We start from the raw sequence: 13,946 nt of genomic DNA on the forward strand, positions 1-13,946 counted from the left end.
CCCAATCTGGTACCGAGATATATTCCGTCAGCTTGTACGTAGGATGGTGTTTACTAATCCTACTTCCTTTTGTTTGTGCGGCATTTTATTATCATAAATAGATCAATAGGTTGCAGGAATATGCCCCATAACCTTGATAAAGATTATACACTGGTTTTTTCAATTAATGAGTCAAAAGTCTTTAAAATCAGGAAAACGCGATGTTTACCCACAGGCCTTGGCAATCACTTTTTTTTCGGTGGTGGCACCCTTATTAAGTAGGCTAAGCGGCATCACTTTTTCTTTCCGGTCCTTGTTTTTCGGCGATTTTAAGTTGTTTTTTTATGTCTTGCAGACTCACCCGAGCCTTCATGCTCCTAAAAAATAAATACTTTAAATTTTAATTAGTGGTGTCAATTGGTTATCTCAAAAAGGAGAATTGAACTTCTTTGTGCTGAGAGCAAATTACAGCTTTGTAATTAAAAAAAAAAGCGACATTTAGCGCAAATATTGTGGCGTATCAAAGATCAACCTAATTCATCAGTGCACTTGAAACCGAAGCACCTATAAGCGCATAAAGCAGACGACCAGCAAGACATCGCTATTGAAGGCAACTTCTTCCAAACACGAAGTTCTGGCGCATTATTTAACAACGTTGCCGCGCGTGCACAATTGCGACTGCAATATACGCACCCTCAAAATGATATCAGTTAATGTTTAGCAATACGAATATCATTAATTGTTTTTGACGTCCTCAAAAAATATTGCTGTTGCAGCCTTCCGCGTGTTGGTTGTAGTTTCAATGCTCAGTTAGAGTGAGTTTAATTACTCCGCAATTATCCATGCAGGTCGTTTTTTTATATCTTCGAGCTTTATTGGATTCCTGGTATGAAGTACTTCAACTCCTCAATATGAAACCCGCTTACCTCTACTCTTTGAAAAGATAAATATTTGAACATTCACAGTAGCGGGCAGGCACCCTATCTGTGAGTCACTAACACAAAGTAAGCCAAAATTAGCTGAGATGGGAGTTTGTCCAGCATAAGAGCCCCCAAAACTTTCCTGCTCCAATTATTTACTCCCTGGTGCGGAGTTAACTCGGCACATGTCGCCGTAAAACGCCCCCTGCTTAATGACGTAGTTTATGAACGACATTACTTGTTAAACTCCCCACAGAGTTTCAGGTCACATAATTACGAACTCCCTATGAGAGTTTTAAAAACCCTTCTTGGTCGTGACATCCGTATGTGCGAGTGTTTTTTGTATGTACGGGCATCTGTTAGCAGGTCGGCGTGAAACACCAGTGTTTTGTGTGGCTGATGCTGCGAGCGTCTGTCGACAGGCAATGAAATTATCAGGGCAGCGAAAACTTACAACGACCGGTTGGTGTTGCGAACATTTCAAGATATTTCGCACTAGTGAAGCACGCTGGCCATCGCTCTGTTCCCTCAACGAAACGCCGCGAATGCTGCGCTTCAAAGAGCCGAGTTACACAAATGTTTGAAGAATAATTTATTGGTAGCAAAAGTAAGCTGTTACGGTCGTCAGCGACTGCTTCTGCTGTTTCCTACGTCTAAAACTTCGAAGTGGTCTGAAGTAAGCTTCGCTCGACCACAATAGGCTGGCCGGCAACTGGTGTGAGAGTTGCGGCGGCGACGTGCCCGCTCCGACTCCACCGATGGTGGCTTCTCGGAGTACCACGCGTATTTCAGTGGCTGCAACATCTAAACGGCAAGGCGGCCTCGTTATACCACCGGTATCAAGCCGCCGTCAAAACGACCTCACACTGTACGCCAGCCGCCGTGGCAAGCTCTGTGAACAAGCATGGATCACTTGCGAGGCAAAGAATGTGTTTCACAAAAAATAAAGGCTGCTGGCATGAATAACAGTTTTCTGCGCCTTGCGACCGCAGTTGTGAAATTACTAACATGAAGGCAAGCGCCTAACGAGGTGTAGTACAACCATCAGCAATCGCTTCTGCAGTTTCATTGTCTAAAACGTTGAAGAGGACCGAAGTAGTCTTCGATCGATCGAGCAAGACTGGCAGGCTACCGGCGTGAGAGCTCCACCGGCGACGCGCTCGCCCCTATTCCGCCGATGGTGGCTACTCGGAGTGTCACCGGTATTTCACCGGCTGCAACATCTAAGCGGTAAGAAGGCCCCGTTATGCCGTCGGTGTCAAGCCAGCGTCGTAGCGAGCACGCACTGCACTAGCCGCAATGCCGAGCTCTACTAGTGAGCGCTGCGTTACCCAGAAAACACTGCCTTTCCCTCTTTTCGTGACGGATGGACGCCAGACGTGCTGAAACGCGCATGCGTCAAAGGAACGCAGCGCAGCGCACGTCTGCGAGTATATGGCAGAACCGGCCCCTGGCGTGGGAACGCCGGCGTGACGCTACGAAATGAACGCCGGCGGGCACGCGCACCCCGTCACGTCGAAATTTATTGGCGCATTGACTGTGGCATGCAGTCATGTTCTCACATGATACGCATCTCATGATTATCATGCTTGCATCAGTCACAAACCTTCGTCCTGCATTGGCGTCACGTAATACCGAAATTGGCATATGTGAAGCTAGCGAAAACGCCGCGAACACATCATGAGTGTAGTAATGTTGTTAATGACACGAATGTCGAGATTATCATGTTTGGGTGTGTGATTTACCTATGTCGTCCATTCGCGTCACGTACGACGAAGTTTCCTACATCTGAGGCTAACGAAACGGCCGCGAGCACATTATGAGTGTGGCTGGTAGTCATATTGTCACATGACATGCATCTCATGTTTGTTATGTTTGCACCACTGTCTTACCTTCGTCCTCCATTCACGTCGCGTAATAACAAATTTAGTATTAGTAAAGTTAGCGAAGCAGCCACCAGCGCATCATGAGCCTGGCATGTAGTCACGTTGGTACACAACACGCATCTCATGATTATCATACTTGCATCAGTCACATACGTTAGTCATTCATTCACACCTCGTTATACCAAGTTTGATATATGCGAAGCTAATAAAATGGCTGCGAGCACATCATGAGCATGGCATATAGTCATGTTGTTACATGACACGCATGTCATGAATTTGATGTTAGGGTCTTCCGCTTGTGTTCGCCAGGCAATCATGTCATACAGTACCAGTTTGGCAACATGTCAGGTAAACGAAACCACCGCAAGAGCAGCAAGCCCAGGAAAGGTAAATCATGACATTCATGATGTATATGTGAAGATTTTCATATTGTGGCCAGTTATATATGCTCATCATATAGTAATGCGATGCCATACCAAGTTTGACAACGATTGTATTTTTCAAACGACCAGAAGGGCTAAAAGTCGATGGTTGATTGATAGATTAGATAGATAGATAGATAGATAGATAGATAGATAGATAGATAGATAGATAGATAGATAGATAGATAGATAGATAGATAGATAGATAGATAGCCACGCTCAAAGTTTCCGAACTTCGCTGAGAAATGCTTCGCATTTAATGAAGGTTGCTGGCCTGAATAAAATTCTTCTACGTCTTGGCACCGCAGCTGTCAAATGAAACACACAGAGTTTGCGTACCGCTTGCATTGCCATGGAATGCATGCGAGCAACGGGAACCACGGCTACGAACTCTCTCGTTCGTTCAAAGCCATCGCTCCATAGCTTAAACTGCGTGGATAGCGGACACATATTTCTGTGCATGGTGAGAATACCGAGGCGAAAACTGCTAAGCAGCAAGCATTTTGTGATCGCCAGCCGTCATTCATCGTACAACCGTGCCGTACTTCTGAGTGAGGCGCAGTAGTCGGACACGGTAGCGGCTCGGTTCATCGCGGAATGTGCTCAGTTGAAGTGTTCAAGCACGGACGTTCAGGCTTTGTGTACGATTCAGTGCATTTTACGGATTTGCACAAAGTTCTGCTAATGAAAACGCAGTTCTCATGGCAAAGGCCAACTGATAAATCACGCTTGCTATAGTTAAAAAGTATCGAATATTAGGTAGGTTCAGGATAAAGGCATGCGTGTTCAAGTGCTTACATAAGGCGATCGCAAATTAATGTCTACGCCATGCATAATTATTGCTTATATTTCAGTAATGTAACGGTCCTTCCAGAGCTTTATGTGAGGTCCAAATGTGGTGCGTAAATGTGGTACACTTGGCGACCGTAGTGTGGGTGTGAGGCGGGAGCCGCAAGTTATGGTGAGTGTAAGTGTTTTAATATTGCGTGAACGTTGTGTGAGTGTTTGTGTACTGTGACCAATATTGCGTGCTTCGAAGGTTATTGAATGAAATTTATGCTGGCGCATGCTACGGCTGCGGACGGGACTTTTTTTCTTCAGTTGATGTAAAAATTTACTCCCATACTGACCTGAAAAATATCCCCACTGGTTGTAAAATAAAAAAAAAATCCCCTCAACTCATCCAGAAAACCCTTCCTGTTGGAAAGTGAGTTTTTACTCTCTCCAGATGGCGTTTACCGAAACCCCCGTTGGGGCTTGCGCTAGAGTACAAGTCGTTTACTGCCATCTCAGCTTGTGTTAGTTTACAGTGCACAAGGCGTTTTTTGCAGACTGCCCTTTCTTGTGCATTCTGCTCGGCAATGCTGGGATCACACAAATAAAATTTTGAATTTCTGTTTCGTTCATGCGAGTTTCCACGCTACCGATAAAGGTACTAGATGAAGCCAACTACACAGTCTGGCAACACGGCATGGCTACATGCCGCATCCCCGGTGGTGGATATAAATGTCATTCAAGCCCGGGCGGCTTCTGGCATGGCACCGCATCTGTGACGACGACCTTGCACAAGCTGTTTTTGCAGGTTAGTTACCTATCTAGTGCTTCGTGTGCGAAGACCAGCAATTACTTTTCGCTAAAGTTGTCCCCATCTGTAGAGCTACCCGATGTGCAGTGGCGAACGCGTGCTTTTCTTCTTGTGCTTGCTGTGTTGCGGGCAATGATGCTTATGCTTTATGGTGATATTGAGTCCAACCCTGATCCGACGACTAAGGCGGCGGCGGAAACGCTTGAAAGTGTCGCAGATACAATCATTAAAACTATAGAAGAAGCACACGCAGCACTCGTTGCTTAGCTGCAACACGGTGCTCCATGCGGCATAAAGGGTAGGAAAGGCGAAATAGCAACCATCCGGAGTAAAGTTGAATTACTAACCCAAGGGCAACGCCCCCAAAAGCAAACGTTCCTTCGTAGTGCATGGTCAATTCTGCCACTTAAGCCATTGTATTGCAGGGCGTCTCTAAGCATATCGTAACAATCATTTATAGGTGTGAGGAGGCTGAAGACAGGATACGATGATCTAACTTGGGTTTCTTTGGCCTTCATTATGACTCTGCAGAAGACTGGGCAGTATCTGAGCTTAAAATACTAAAGTTTTATGCAGAAAGCAGGAGATAAAAACCACTGGTGCGCGATTCCAACCTGTACATCGTCTAGGCAAATTTAATGTTGATAAGCACAGGCCTATCACTGTCGAATTGGCAACAAGAGCTTCTTGCAGCTGCGCGCAAGCATGAATATTCTTTATTCTCCACTCACGAAAACACGCCTCGAATTATATGCCATTTGCTGAGACTAAAAAAAATCATGGCTTTTGGTAAGCTGCGCAGGAGTTAATCTATTTACGTGTACAATATTATAACGCAATCTTTGGTACAGCTGAATAAATAGCAATAAACAGCTAGAGAGACGCGCGTGCGCTCAGAACCATCATGGATAACCAGATATTACATCAGGAGCCGGATTCACAAAACTCACTTACGAAAACATTTTTGCGCAAGTCGATTCACGAAACGAAAAAAACGTCGTAAGAGGCCATTGTTGTCACACCGGCCGCTGCAATAAAGCGCGCTGTGACTTCCCGGGAACAAGTAGCGATGGTGATGCAGTTGCTATATTTGCTTAAGTCAGCGAAAAGTGCTCGTAAGTGGATTCACGAAGCAAAATTGTGAGTAAAAAGAGCGTGGCTGAGATAAAATCCTATGAGTGGTCCGGACCACTCTTAGGAACATTGTGGCTACTTTGAACCTGCCGCCGCGGCGGTATACTTTGACGCCCTGGCTGGTATTGGGTTAATTCACGCCCATGAAGGGCTGCCTGATGACTGCTGGTGCGTTTTTATTTCTTTCGGCGCTTTGACTTTCGCGTGTTGTTTCTCTTATACGCAATGAATGGTGTTGACAACCACCGTCGTCCAAAAGTTCGAAGTCGCAATAATTGAAGAATGCCATTGGGCGTCAATGGCGTAAAATTATGCATGTAAAATTTGTGGTTGAATGAAAACCAATGTGATACGTGAATGGTCGGTGCATTGGAACGCGGCATGGCATAGGATCAACCTTATTTATTATGTTGTTGTGTTGCGCCCCATCTCATCCAATTAAAAGAGCGACTCGAGATCTTTGCCTCATTGGTGGAAATTACCATCAAAGAGGTAATGGGAGCACATTCCTTGCAAGCTATTGCAAATAAAAATGAGAGGAACTTTTTAGTGAGGGGTTCGTACAGCTTGTGCTCTAGTGTACTTCCATTGGCTCTAACTGTCGAATGGTGCAATCTCTGATTTACAGTTGCCGATGAATTTTGGGATGATCTGGAACTTCGCAAACCAAAGCGTATTAGGGGTCTGCGTGATTACGCATGGAACTACAAACAAATCACTCATTTTCACCTTCACTGTTGAGAGCCCAATATGGACCGTGATAATATGGCAAGCAGTTAGAATAAAACGACCCTAGTAACTGTCAAGCTCATCAGAGTGATCGACAGACGCTCGTTACATCGTGACCAAGAGAAAAAGCGCTCTTTATTGTTTTGTCGTAAAATATAAACAGTCAGAATGATCACATGACTCCTGTGATAACCGGATAAAGGAAACCAAGATAGTGCGTGTCTTGGCGCTTGTCTCTGGAGCAGGTGGCCAAGGAATGCAGCAGGATGACGTCACATCTTCCGCGTTTTATAAGTATCGTGGGCCTGTTCAAAAAACGGAAAGCATTTCAGAAATTAATCATCAATACCAAGACTTTTCGAAGCTCGTATGACGCGCCCATATCGCGTCGTTCTTTGCTCAGGACTTGAAGTTTTGTTCGATGAACGAGGCTCTTGGATGTCAGACGACTTGGTAGCTACGATGTCTTTGTCCGTCGCGTCCGTTGACTCGCTGTTTCGTGGATGCTGCTCCATCCTGACGGGGCTTGTTTCTCCTCCGTGTGGGAGAAGGAAGAGATGACGCCTGTTTCTGCGTACGGTTTTTCCTTCATTTTGGACCCAGTAGGATCTCGGTGTTTTAGAAGAACGAAGGACCGTGCCCTCGGCGCCTCTGTCTTTGAGCCATACTTGAGTGCCTGCGGATAGACAGGGAATAGGTCTCGCAGCATGACGTTTGTCAAAATACATCTTTTCTTTTTGTCTGTATTTTTCGTCTTGCTCTTTACAAGAAGCCTTTACTACTTCTGGCTTTAGCGCGGATGGCATGCAGGGTACTTTTGAGCGTAAACGGCGGCTCATTAGCAGCTGCGCTGGACTATAGCCGGTTGGACCCGGCGTGTTTCTATAGCTCAGCAATGTGATGTAGTGGTCCTCTGCCTTCTTCAAAAGTCTTGTAAGAGTCCCTACCATGCGCTACGCTTCCCCGTTAGCTTGAGGGTAACGAGGACTTGTTGCGACATGCCTAAAGCTGTAGTTTCTTGCAAAATCAGCAAACGTGAATGAGATGAATTGTGGTTCGTTGTCTGATATTACCGTTTGTGGTATCCCATGTCTGGCAAAGCAGCTTTTCAGGTGCTGGATGACCGCCTTCGACGACGTTCCTCGATCCAGCAGGGCCTGCTCAGGATACCTGGAGTGATAATCAACAACGAAAAGGTGGACAGCTTCTTTCATCTCACATAAATCAATTCCGATTTTCCTCCATGGCAGCTCGGTTGTTTCCGATGGAGTCATTGGTTCGGAAAATTGGGTACGCTCTGTGGCGCATGCTTGGCAGTTGGCCACGGTTTGTGCAATGTCTTTGCTAATTCCTGGCCACCAGAGAGATTCTTTAGCGCTCACGTGGCAGCGTGCAATTCCTTGGTGTCCCTCGTGAACCCTCCGATGCATTTCTTTCCGCAGTGCTCGTGGAATCACCAGCCTTGAGTCCTGCAAAAGCAGCTGCTTGCATACCGTGATGTTACCACGATGTGCCCAGATTGGCTTGAGAAGTTTTGTGTAGTGCTTAGCTGGCCAACCTTGCATACAAGCTTCGAGCAACGACACACATTTGGGGTGGTTTGCTTGCTCTGAGCGTATGCGTTCGAGCATTTCGTCAGAGGACCCATACTGAACGACTCCCTCTACGTGAGCCGAAACGTCTGCTTCAGACAACTCTCCGACCGAAAGCGCAGTGTTCATCACTCTCGCGCGAGAAAGTGTGACCGCCGTAGCAATACTTTTCCCCGGGACGTGTGTTAGCGTGAACGAGTACCCCATAAGACGCATTCTGAACCTTTTAATTCTTGGTGGTAGAGAATCAAGAGGATTTCGGCCCAGTAGCGGGAGAAGAGGCTTGCGATCCGTCTCAAATAGGAACGTGAGGCCTCTTAGGAATTCGTCGAAGCGTTCCGCAGCCCAAGTTAAAGCTAATGCTTCTTTTTCGATCTGTGAATACCTCTGCTCTGTTTTTGTGAGCGATCTGGAGGCATATGCAACAGGACGTCTCTCACCAGATGGCTGATCCTGGAGGAGTACTGCGCTAACCCCTAGTGAAGACGGGTCCGCCGGTACAATTGTCGAGTACCGGGGGTTGTACCTCGCCAGGCATCGGTCTGAGCTGAGAGTGGGCTTGATCTTCTCAAAAGCTGTCTCTTGTTGAGGTCCCCAAAACCAGTCGCTGTTCTTGTTAAGAAGGCTGCGTAAAGGAGCAGACATTGAAGCTGCATCAGGTAAAAACCTTCAGAGATGGTTCATTATACCTAACAAGGATCGAACCTCAGCAACGTTTTGGGGTCTGGGCAATTGCTTGATTGCTCTAACTTTCTCGGGGTCTGGACGCACGCCGTTGGCATCGAAGATAATCCCCAAAAATGTGACCTGTTTAACTGAGAAACAAGACTTTTCCCTGTTGAGAGTTACGCCTGCTTGTTGAAGTCGTTCGAGGACGTTACAAAGCCGCTTATGTTTCACTTGGTTCTTGCCGTACACCAGAATGTCATCTATGTAGTTTAGTACGCCGTCTAGGCCTTCTAGAACTTGCGAGAACTTTCTTTGAAAACTTTCAGGTGCGGATGTAATCCCGAACGGCAACCTGCGGTAGCAGTACCGCCCATACGGCGTAATGAACGTCGTGAGCTTTTGACATTCCTTGGAAAGCCTAATCTGGTAGAAACCAGAATGTGCGTCTAGTTTAGAGAAGACTTTGGCTTCCTGGAACCTTCCTATAACTTGCTCAATTGTTTGCAGTTGATGACGCTCTCGTCAGATGAACTGGTTCAATTGAGTTAAGTCAACGCAGATCCGTACTGCTCCAGACGGCTTCATTACAGGAACGATAGGCGCGCGCCATTCTGTCAGTTCTTCGACCTTCTGTATCATTCCTTCTGGTTCTGGCCTGTCCAGTTCTTCTTTGACTTTTTTCTTTCATGGGAATAGGAACCCGTCGCGGTGTAGACAGACTGTACGGGATTGCATGTGGCACAAGGCGTATGGTGTGTTCTCCCGATATGGTACCCATGCCTTGGAATATCTTGGGATACTTGCTTCCCGTGTTGTCAGCAGTGTCTAATTCATCTAGGAAGCGAACAATTCCCAGAGCATTTATTGCTGGTAGTCCCAACAAGGGCATGCGCCAAGTTCTGCACGACGTAAATGGTTTGTTGTGAACAGCTGCCTTTCCAAGATATTTTAGTGTCAATTTTTCCGATCGTTTGGATGCTAGTGTTGCTAGGTCCTTTAAGATCGGCTGCGTTTTCCAGAGAAGGCGGAACAAAAAGATCACTTTCACTGACGACTTTCACTTCGGCTCCCGTATCTACTTTCATGCGGAGCGTCTAGTCGTTTATCTTTACCGTCACGAAATGCTCAGATTGTGTGTTCGCACACAGCTCGACCGTGCCTATAAACGTGCCATCAGCTTCGGCGATGCTATGGAGATTTGTGTCTCTTTGCTTCTTTTTTCGGCATGCCTTTTCATAGTGGCCCAACTTCTGGCAAAATCTGCACGGTTCTTTATGCGCTGGACACTTGTTTCGCGGGTTAAATGGTCCAGCACAATAACTTTCGTTATTTTGATGATAAGCGGGGTTCTGACAGCGAGTAAACGTGCTCTTTGCAGCGGCTTTCTTGGGCTTTACTGCGCCGACGCAAGCTTCTGGGACTGTGCCCTAATGCTCTTTTAGTTCTGCTTGCGGTTGCTTTACGGTTTCGCTCGTACGCGCTCTTGCCAAAGCAGTGGCCATCTTTCGCTTGGGGTTCATCTGCAGTTCTTCCGAAAGAACTTGGTCCCGTAGTCCTACTACGAAGTGGTCTCTTATTAGGCGTTCCTTCATGCCTGCGATCTCGCATCTGTCGGCTAACTTGCTAAGCTCGGTTGCGAACCGGTCTACTGTTTCTCCCAGTTGTTGGCGGCGTAGATTAAAGCGAGCACTTTCGTAGACTATGTTCTTGGTGTGGACAAAGTAGTCCGTAAATTTAGACTTTACTAGCTTGAAGTCCTCCATTTCTTCGTCTTTTACGTTTAGCGATCGAAGAATCTCCCTAGACTTTCTGCCCATAGTATAGAGAAGAGTCCTTACTTGAGCTTCGTCTTTTTTCTCATGTAGCCCAGACGCGAATCTGTAGTCGTGAAATTCGTCCATCCAGGCGGCGAGTCCGCTGCGTTCTGGAAGTCGAAGGGCTTAGGAGGCTTGATTCCCGCCATTTTGAAGCATTATCGCCGATACGGCTTGTTCTCGTAGACCAGTCGCTCGCCATTGTCGTAGACCAGTCGTAGGCCAGTCGCTCGCTTATTGACGGGGCCGTTGAAGCGCTAGTTGGCTAAATTGAAACCACTTCTGACACCATGTCAAGCTCGTCGGAGTCATCGACAAACGCTCGTTACATCGTGACCACGAAAAAAAGACCTCTTTAATGTTTCGTCGTGAAATATATATAGTCAGAATGATCACATGACTCCCGTGATAACCGGATAAAGGAAACCAAGATAGCGCGTGTCTTGGCGCTTGTCTCTGGAGCAGGCGGCCACGAAATGCAGCAGGATGACGTCACAGTAACTTTGTATGACACCGGAAATATGCGAACCCTCACACTGGAGCAAAGCTTGGCTGAATCGATCCCTGCGATAATTACAAGCCATTTAACTTGACCCACGAACATCATTCAAACGTAGAGCGAGCCACTGACATGTATTTTGTGCGACGCAGCGATTACGTACCTGAGTTGCGAAGGCAAATCCCCTGTCACATGGTCTGATCGAAGCAGACGACAAACGCCAGCCGATGACGGCTTGGCCGACAGGCACAGCTTGTGATTGGTTTTGAAACAATACCCTCTACATCAGCTCACTTCGTGACGTTGCCAAAACAGTTCTTTCATCTGGCGCGCCTGTCCTGTTCGTCATATCACCCCCCTCGCACATAAGAGCAAAGTTTGTCACGCCGTGAAATTAGTGCAGGTACTTTCTGAGAGCTTACTTACGTGCTGCGCAGTTGCCGAAAACAACATGGCGTCCTAAACAGCATATCGGTCAGTGCCACTTTCAGCAAACGCTTCTCGCATTAGTTACTTCTGCGTTCGACCGGATGCGTTGTGATTACGGCAACTCTTTCGGTGCGTGTAAGCAGTGCGGAAAGCTGCGGCAGTGCAATGGTGTACGGTGAAGCGCAGCAAAGCCTGTGAGTCGGTGCGGTTATCAAGCGGGGATCGGCGTCGGTTTATCGAAGGCAGTTAGCTCTCGAGAAGCTTGCAATGTCTGTTTGTGTGCCGGTAACAGTTGGTTTGCTTGACTTTCCAGTCTCTCTGTTGGGTGCTGGGCGAAATTTTGGATAGACAGCGTTTTGGCACGTTACTTCAGTGACCCCAAGTACGTACGGAAAAGTATGAACTACGCGCTGTGTTCGGTTCTTGCTTCGCCAATGGTTAGCCCGTACGCTTCTATTTTCTTCAGAGCAATCTAGTGTTCGGGAGTGAAACGATGTTCGTTGTGAACAGTGGTGCTGTGTTGACGTTCCAAGACTTGTGAACAAGCTGTGCTCGTGTGACCGAAAATTGAAAGACAGCGCTGATAACTGTTTTGCCCTGTGAAGTTGCGGTGGTGGAGCTTGGCGCTTTTGCTAGTTAACTCGTCACTTCTCCTTTTTGTGATAACCATAGTCCTAGCGCTATGATGTGATCAACCAAAGCTGCGAGATGTAACATTCTGTTCTGGATCGTGTTACTATGGAAGTGCGCCTAGACTGTTCTTCAGTAACAACTTGAGAGTTCTATGAGGCAGCGAGAGCCCGTGAACGTCAAGCTTCCCTCCGGCCCCCAGAAAAAGCAAATATTTCACCGGTGCCTCGCTTTGGATGAAGTTGAAGGCCAATATCGTATAACTACAGGTTTCCGAGTTCGTCTGGCCATCGTTTTGCACGGCACTAGAGCCTTGACAGCAGCCGGTCATGGCAAGTTCTTACACTTTATCAATGGACGTGCACGCCTGGCCAGCCCTTCATTGCTGTCATCGGCAGCTTCCAGTCTGCAGATGCCTTTTGCCTGTTGGCCGTAGAGCACACTTGGTTCCTCATGACAACGACGGCTACTAAATGTTGCCATCGGTGAATTCACCTTGCAGAACTAAATTTTACCGGTACTCTAATTCACGCAATACTATAACGTGTACAAGTTTTTAAGCCCATCAGATGTAATGTTTCCCTATGGTAAGTTGAAGCATAAAAAATTTGCTACTACTGTTATATACATACATATAATATAGAGCAGAGTCATCAGAAATTTTTTTGCGATTTGATAGAAGTGAACTCTTGTTTGATTATGAGGTTGGGCCTGTCGAATTACCAAGTTTGATAGTTGGAAAGTTAATGTGTATTTTTCAGGAGCCAGGTTGAACTTGAGAAATTTATGTTATTTTAGAAAACTAGTTCTTTAGACGATTACCACTGTGGTAGTACTATACTTCACTACGACATTTATATTGCAGTACGTAAATTTTACATGAGGCTTCAGTTTATTTCAAAGTGAATATAGCAGATTTTGGTCACTTTAACGAAGTGATAGCGTCGTCAAATAAGTATCAAAAGTGAGTGTTTTTAATGATTGTTTTAAATATCTCGTTTTTGACTCTTCACAGATCGCAGTGATTGGCTTGTTAAGGTCTTGTGATTCATCGGTTGCACACACTGGCACATAAATCCTCATCATGACTTGGAGAACCTGTACAAAAATAGGAAGGACATGTGCTCCCTAACTGTGCAAGTCTATCTCACTGCTGGGACTGTTATCATTCGGCGGATGTGGCCTGGAAGCATGAATGGCAGCCTCTTCTGGAAGGACTGCGATCTGCTTGGGAGCTTCGAGGGCACAAAACTGCCTTACGGCTAGCTGCAATGTTAGTTTTTCTTTATTACATACGAATAAGTGAACACCACTTACTGTGCACAATTTGAAAACCCAAGCATGGTTGCTTGCAGTGGATACCTGTATTGTCCTCACACATGATTCTTATTCAACATTTATAGAACTAAATAGCAAGATAATTGAAAATGTTGAAAAAGAAATGCCTGCAGCTTATGAATGAAACTTCAATAATATGAGACTCAAAAACTTGTGCTTTTAAACGTGCGCAAATCTTTCGATTCCTTATTGAGCTCTTGAGCCTGTGACTCCCTCTGTGCATCAAGTGCTCTGGATGGAAATAGCAAGTGGGTGAAAATTGCCTGGCTGTTCACAACTTGCAAGGAGAAAGACATACTGAACAAGCCTCAGACGACATA

General features: G+C 46.2%; 1 protein-coding gene across 1 annotated transcript in view; it reads right to left on the reverse strand.

Annotated features, from left to right (window-relative positions):
* Positions 1–10,879, reverse strand: part of LOC142794266 (uncharacterized) — a 50,079-nt gene extending 39,200 nt beyond the window's left edge. Inside the window, exons 1-2 of the mRNA XM_075885874.1 lie at positions 10,755–10,879; positions 8,722–8,872 (exon numbers count right to left, since the gene is read on the reverse strand). Of these exons, the coding sequence (XP_075741989.1) occupies positions 8,722–8,872; positions 10,755–10,879 (276 nt within the window). The remainder of the gene's footprint in view (positions 1–8,721; positions 8,873–10,754) is intronic.
* Between the last annotated feature and the right edge of the window lie 3,067 nt (positions 10,880–13,946).

This window comes from Rhipicephalus microplus, unplaced genomic scaffold (genome assembly GCF_043290135.1).
Source record: "Rhipicephalus microplus isolate Deutch F79 unplaced genomic scaffold, USDA_Rmic scaffold_393, whole genome shotgun sequence".
NCBI lineage: Eukaryota > Metazoa > Arthropoda > Arachnida > Ixodida > Ixodidae > Rhipicephalus > Rhipicephalus microplus.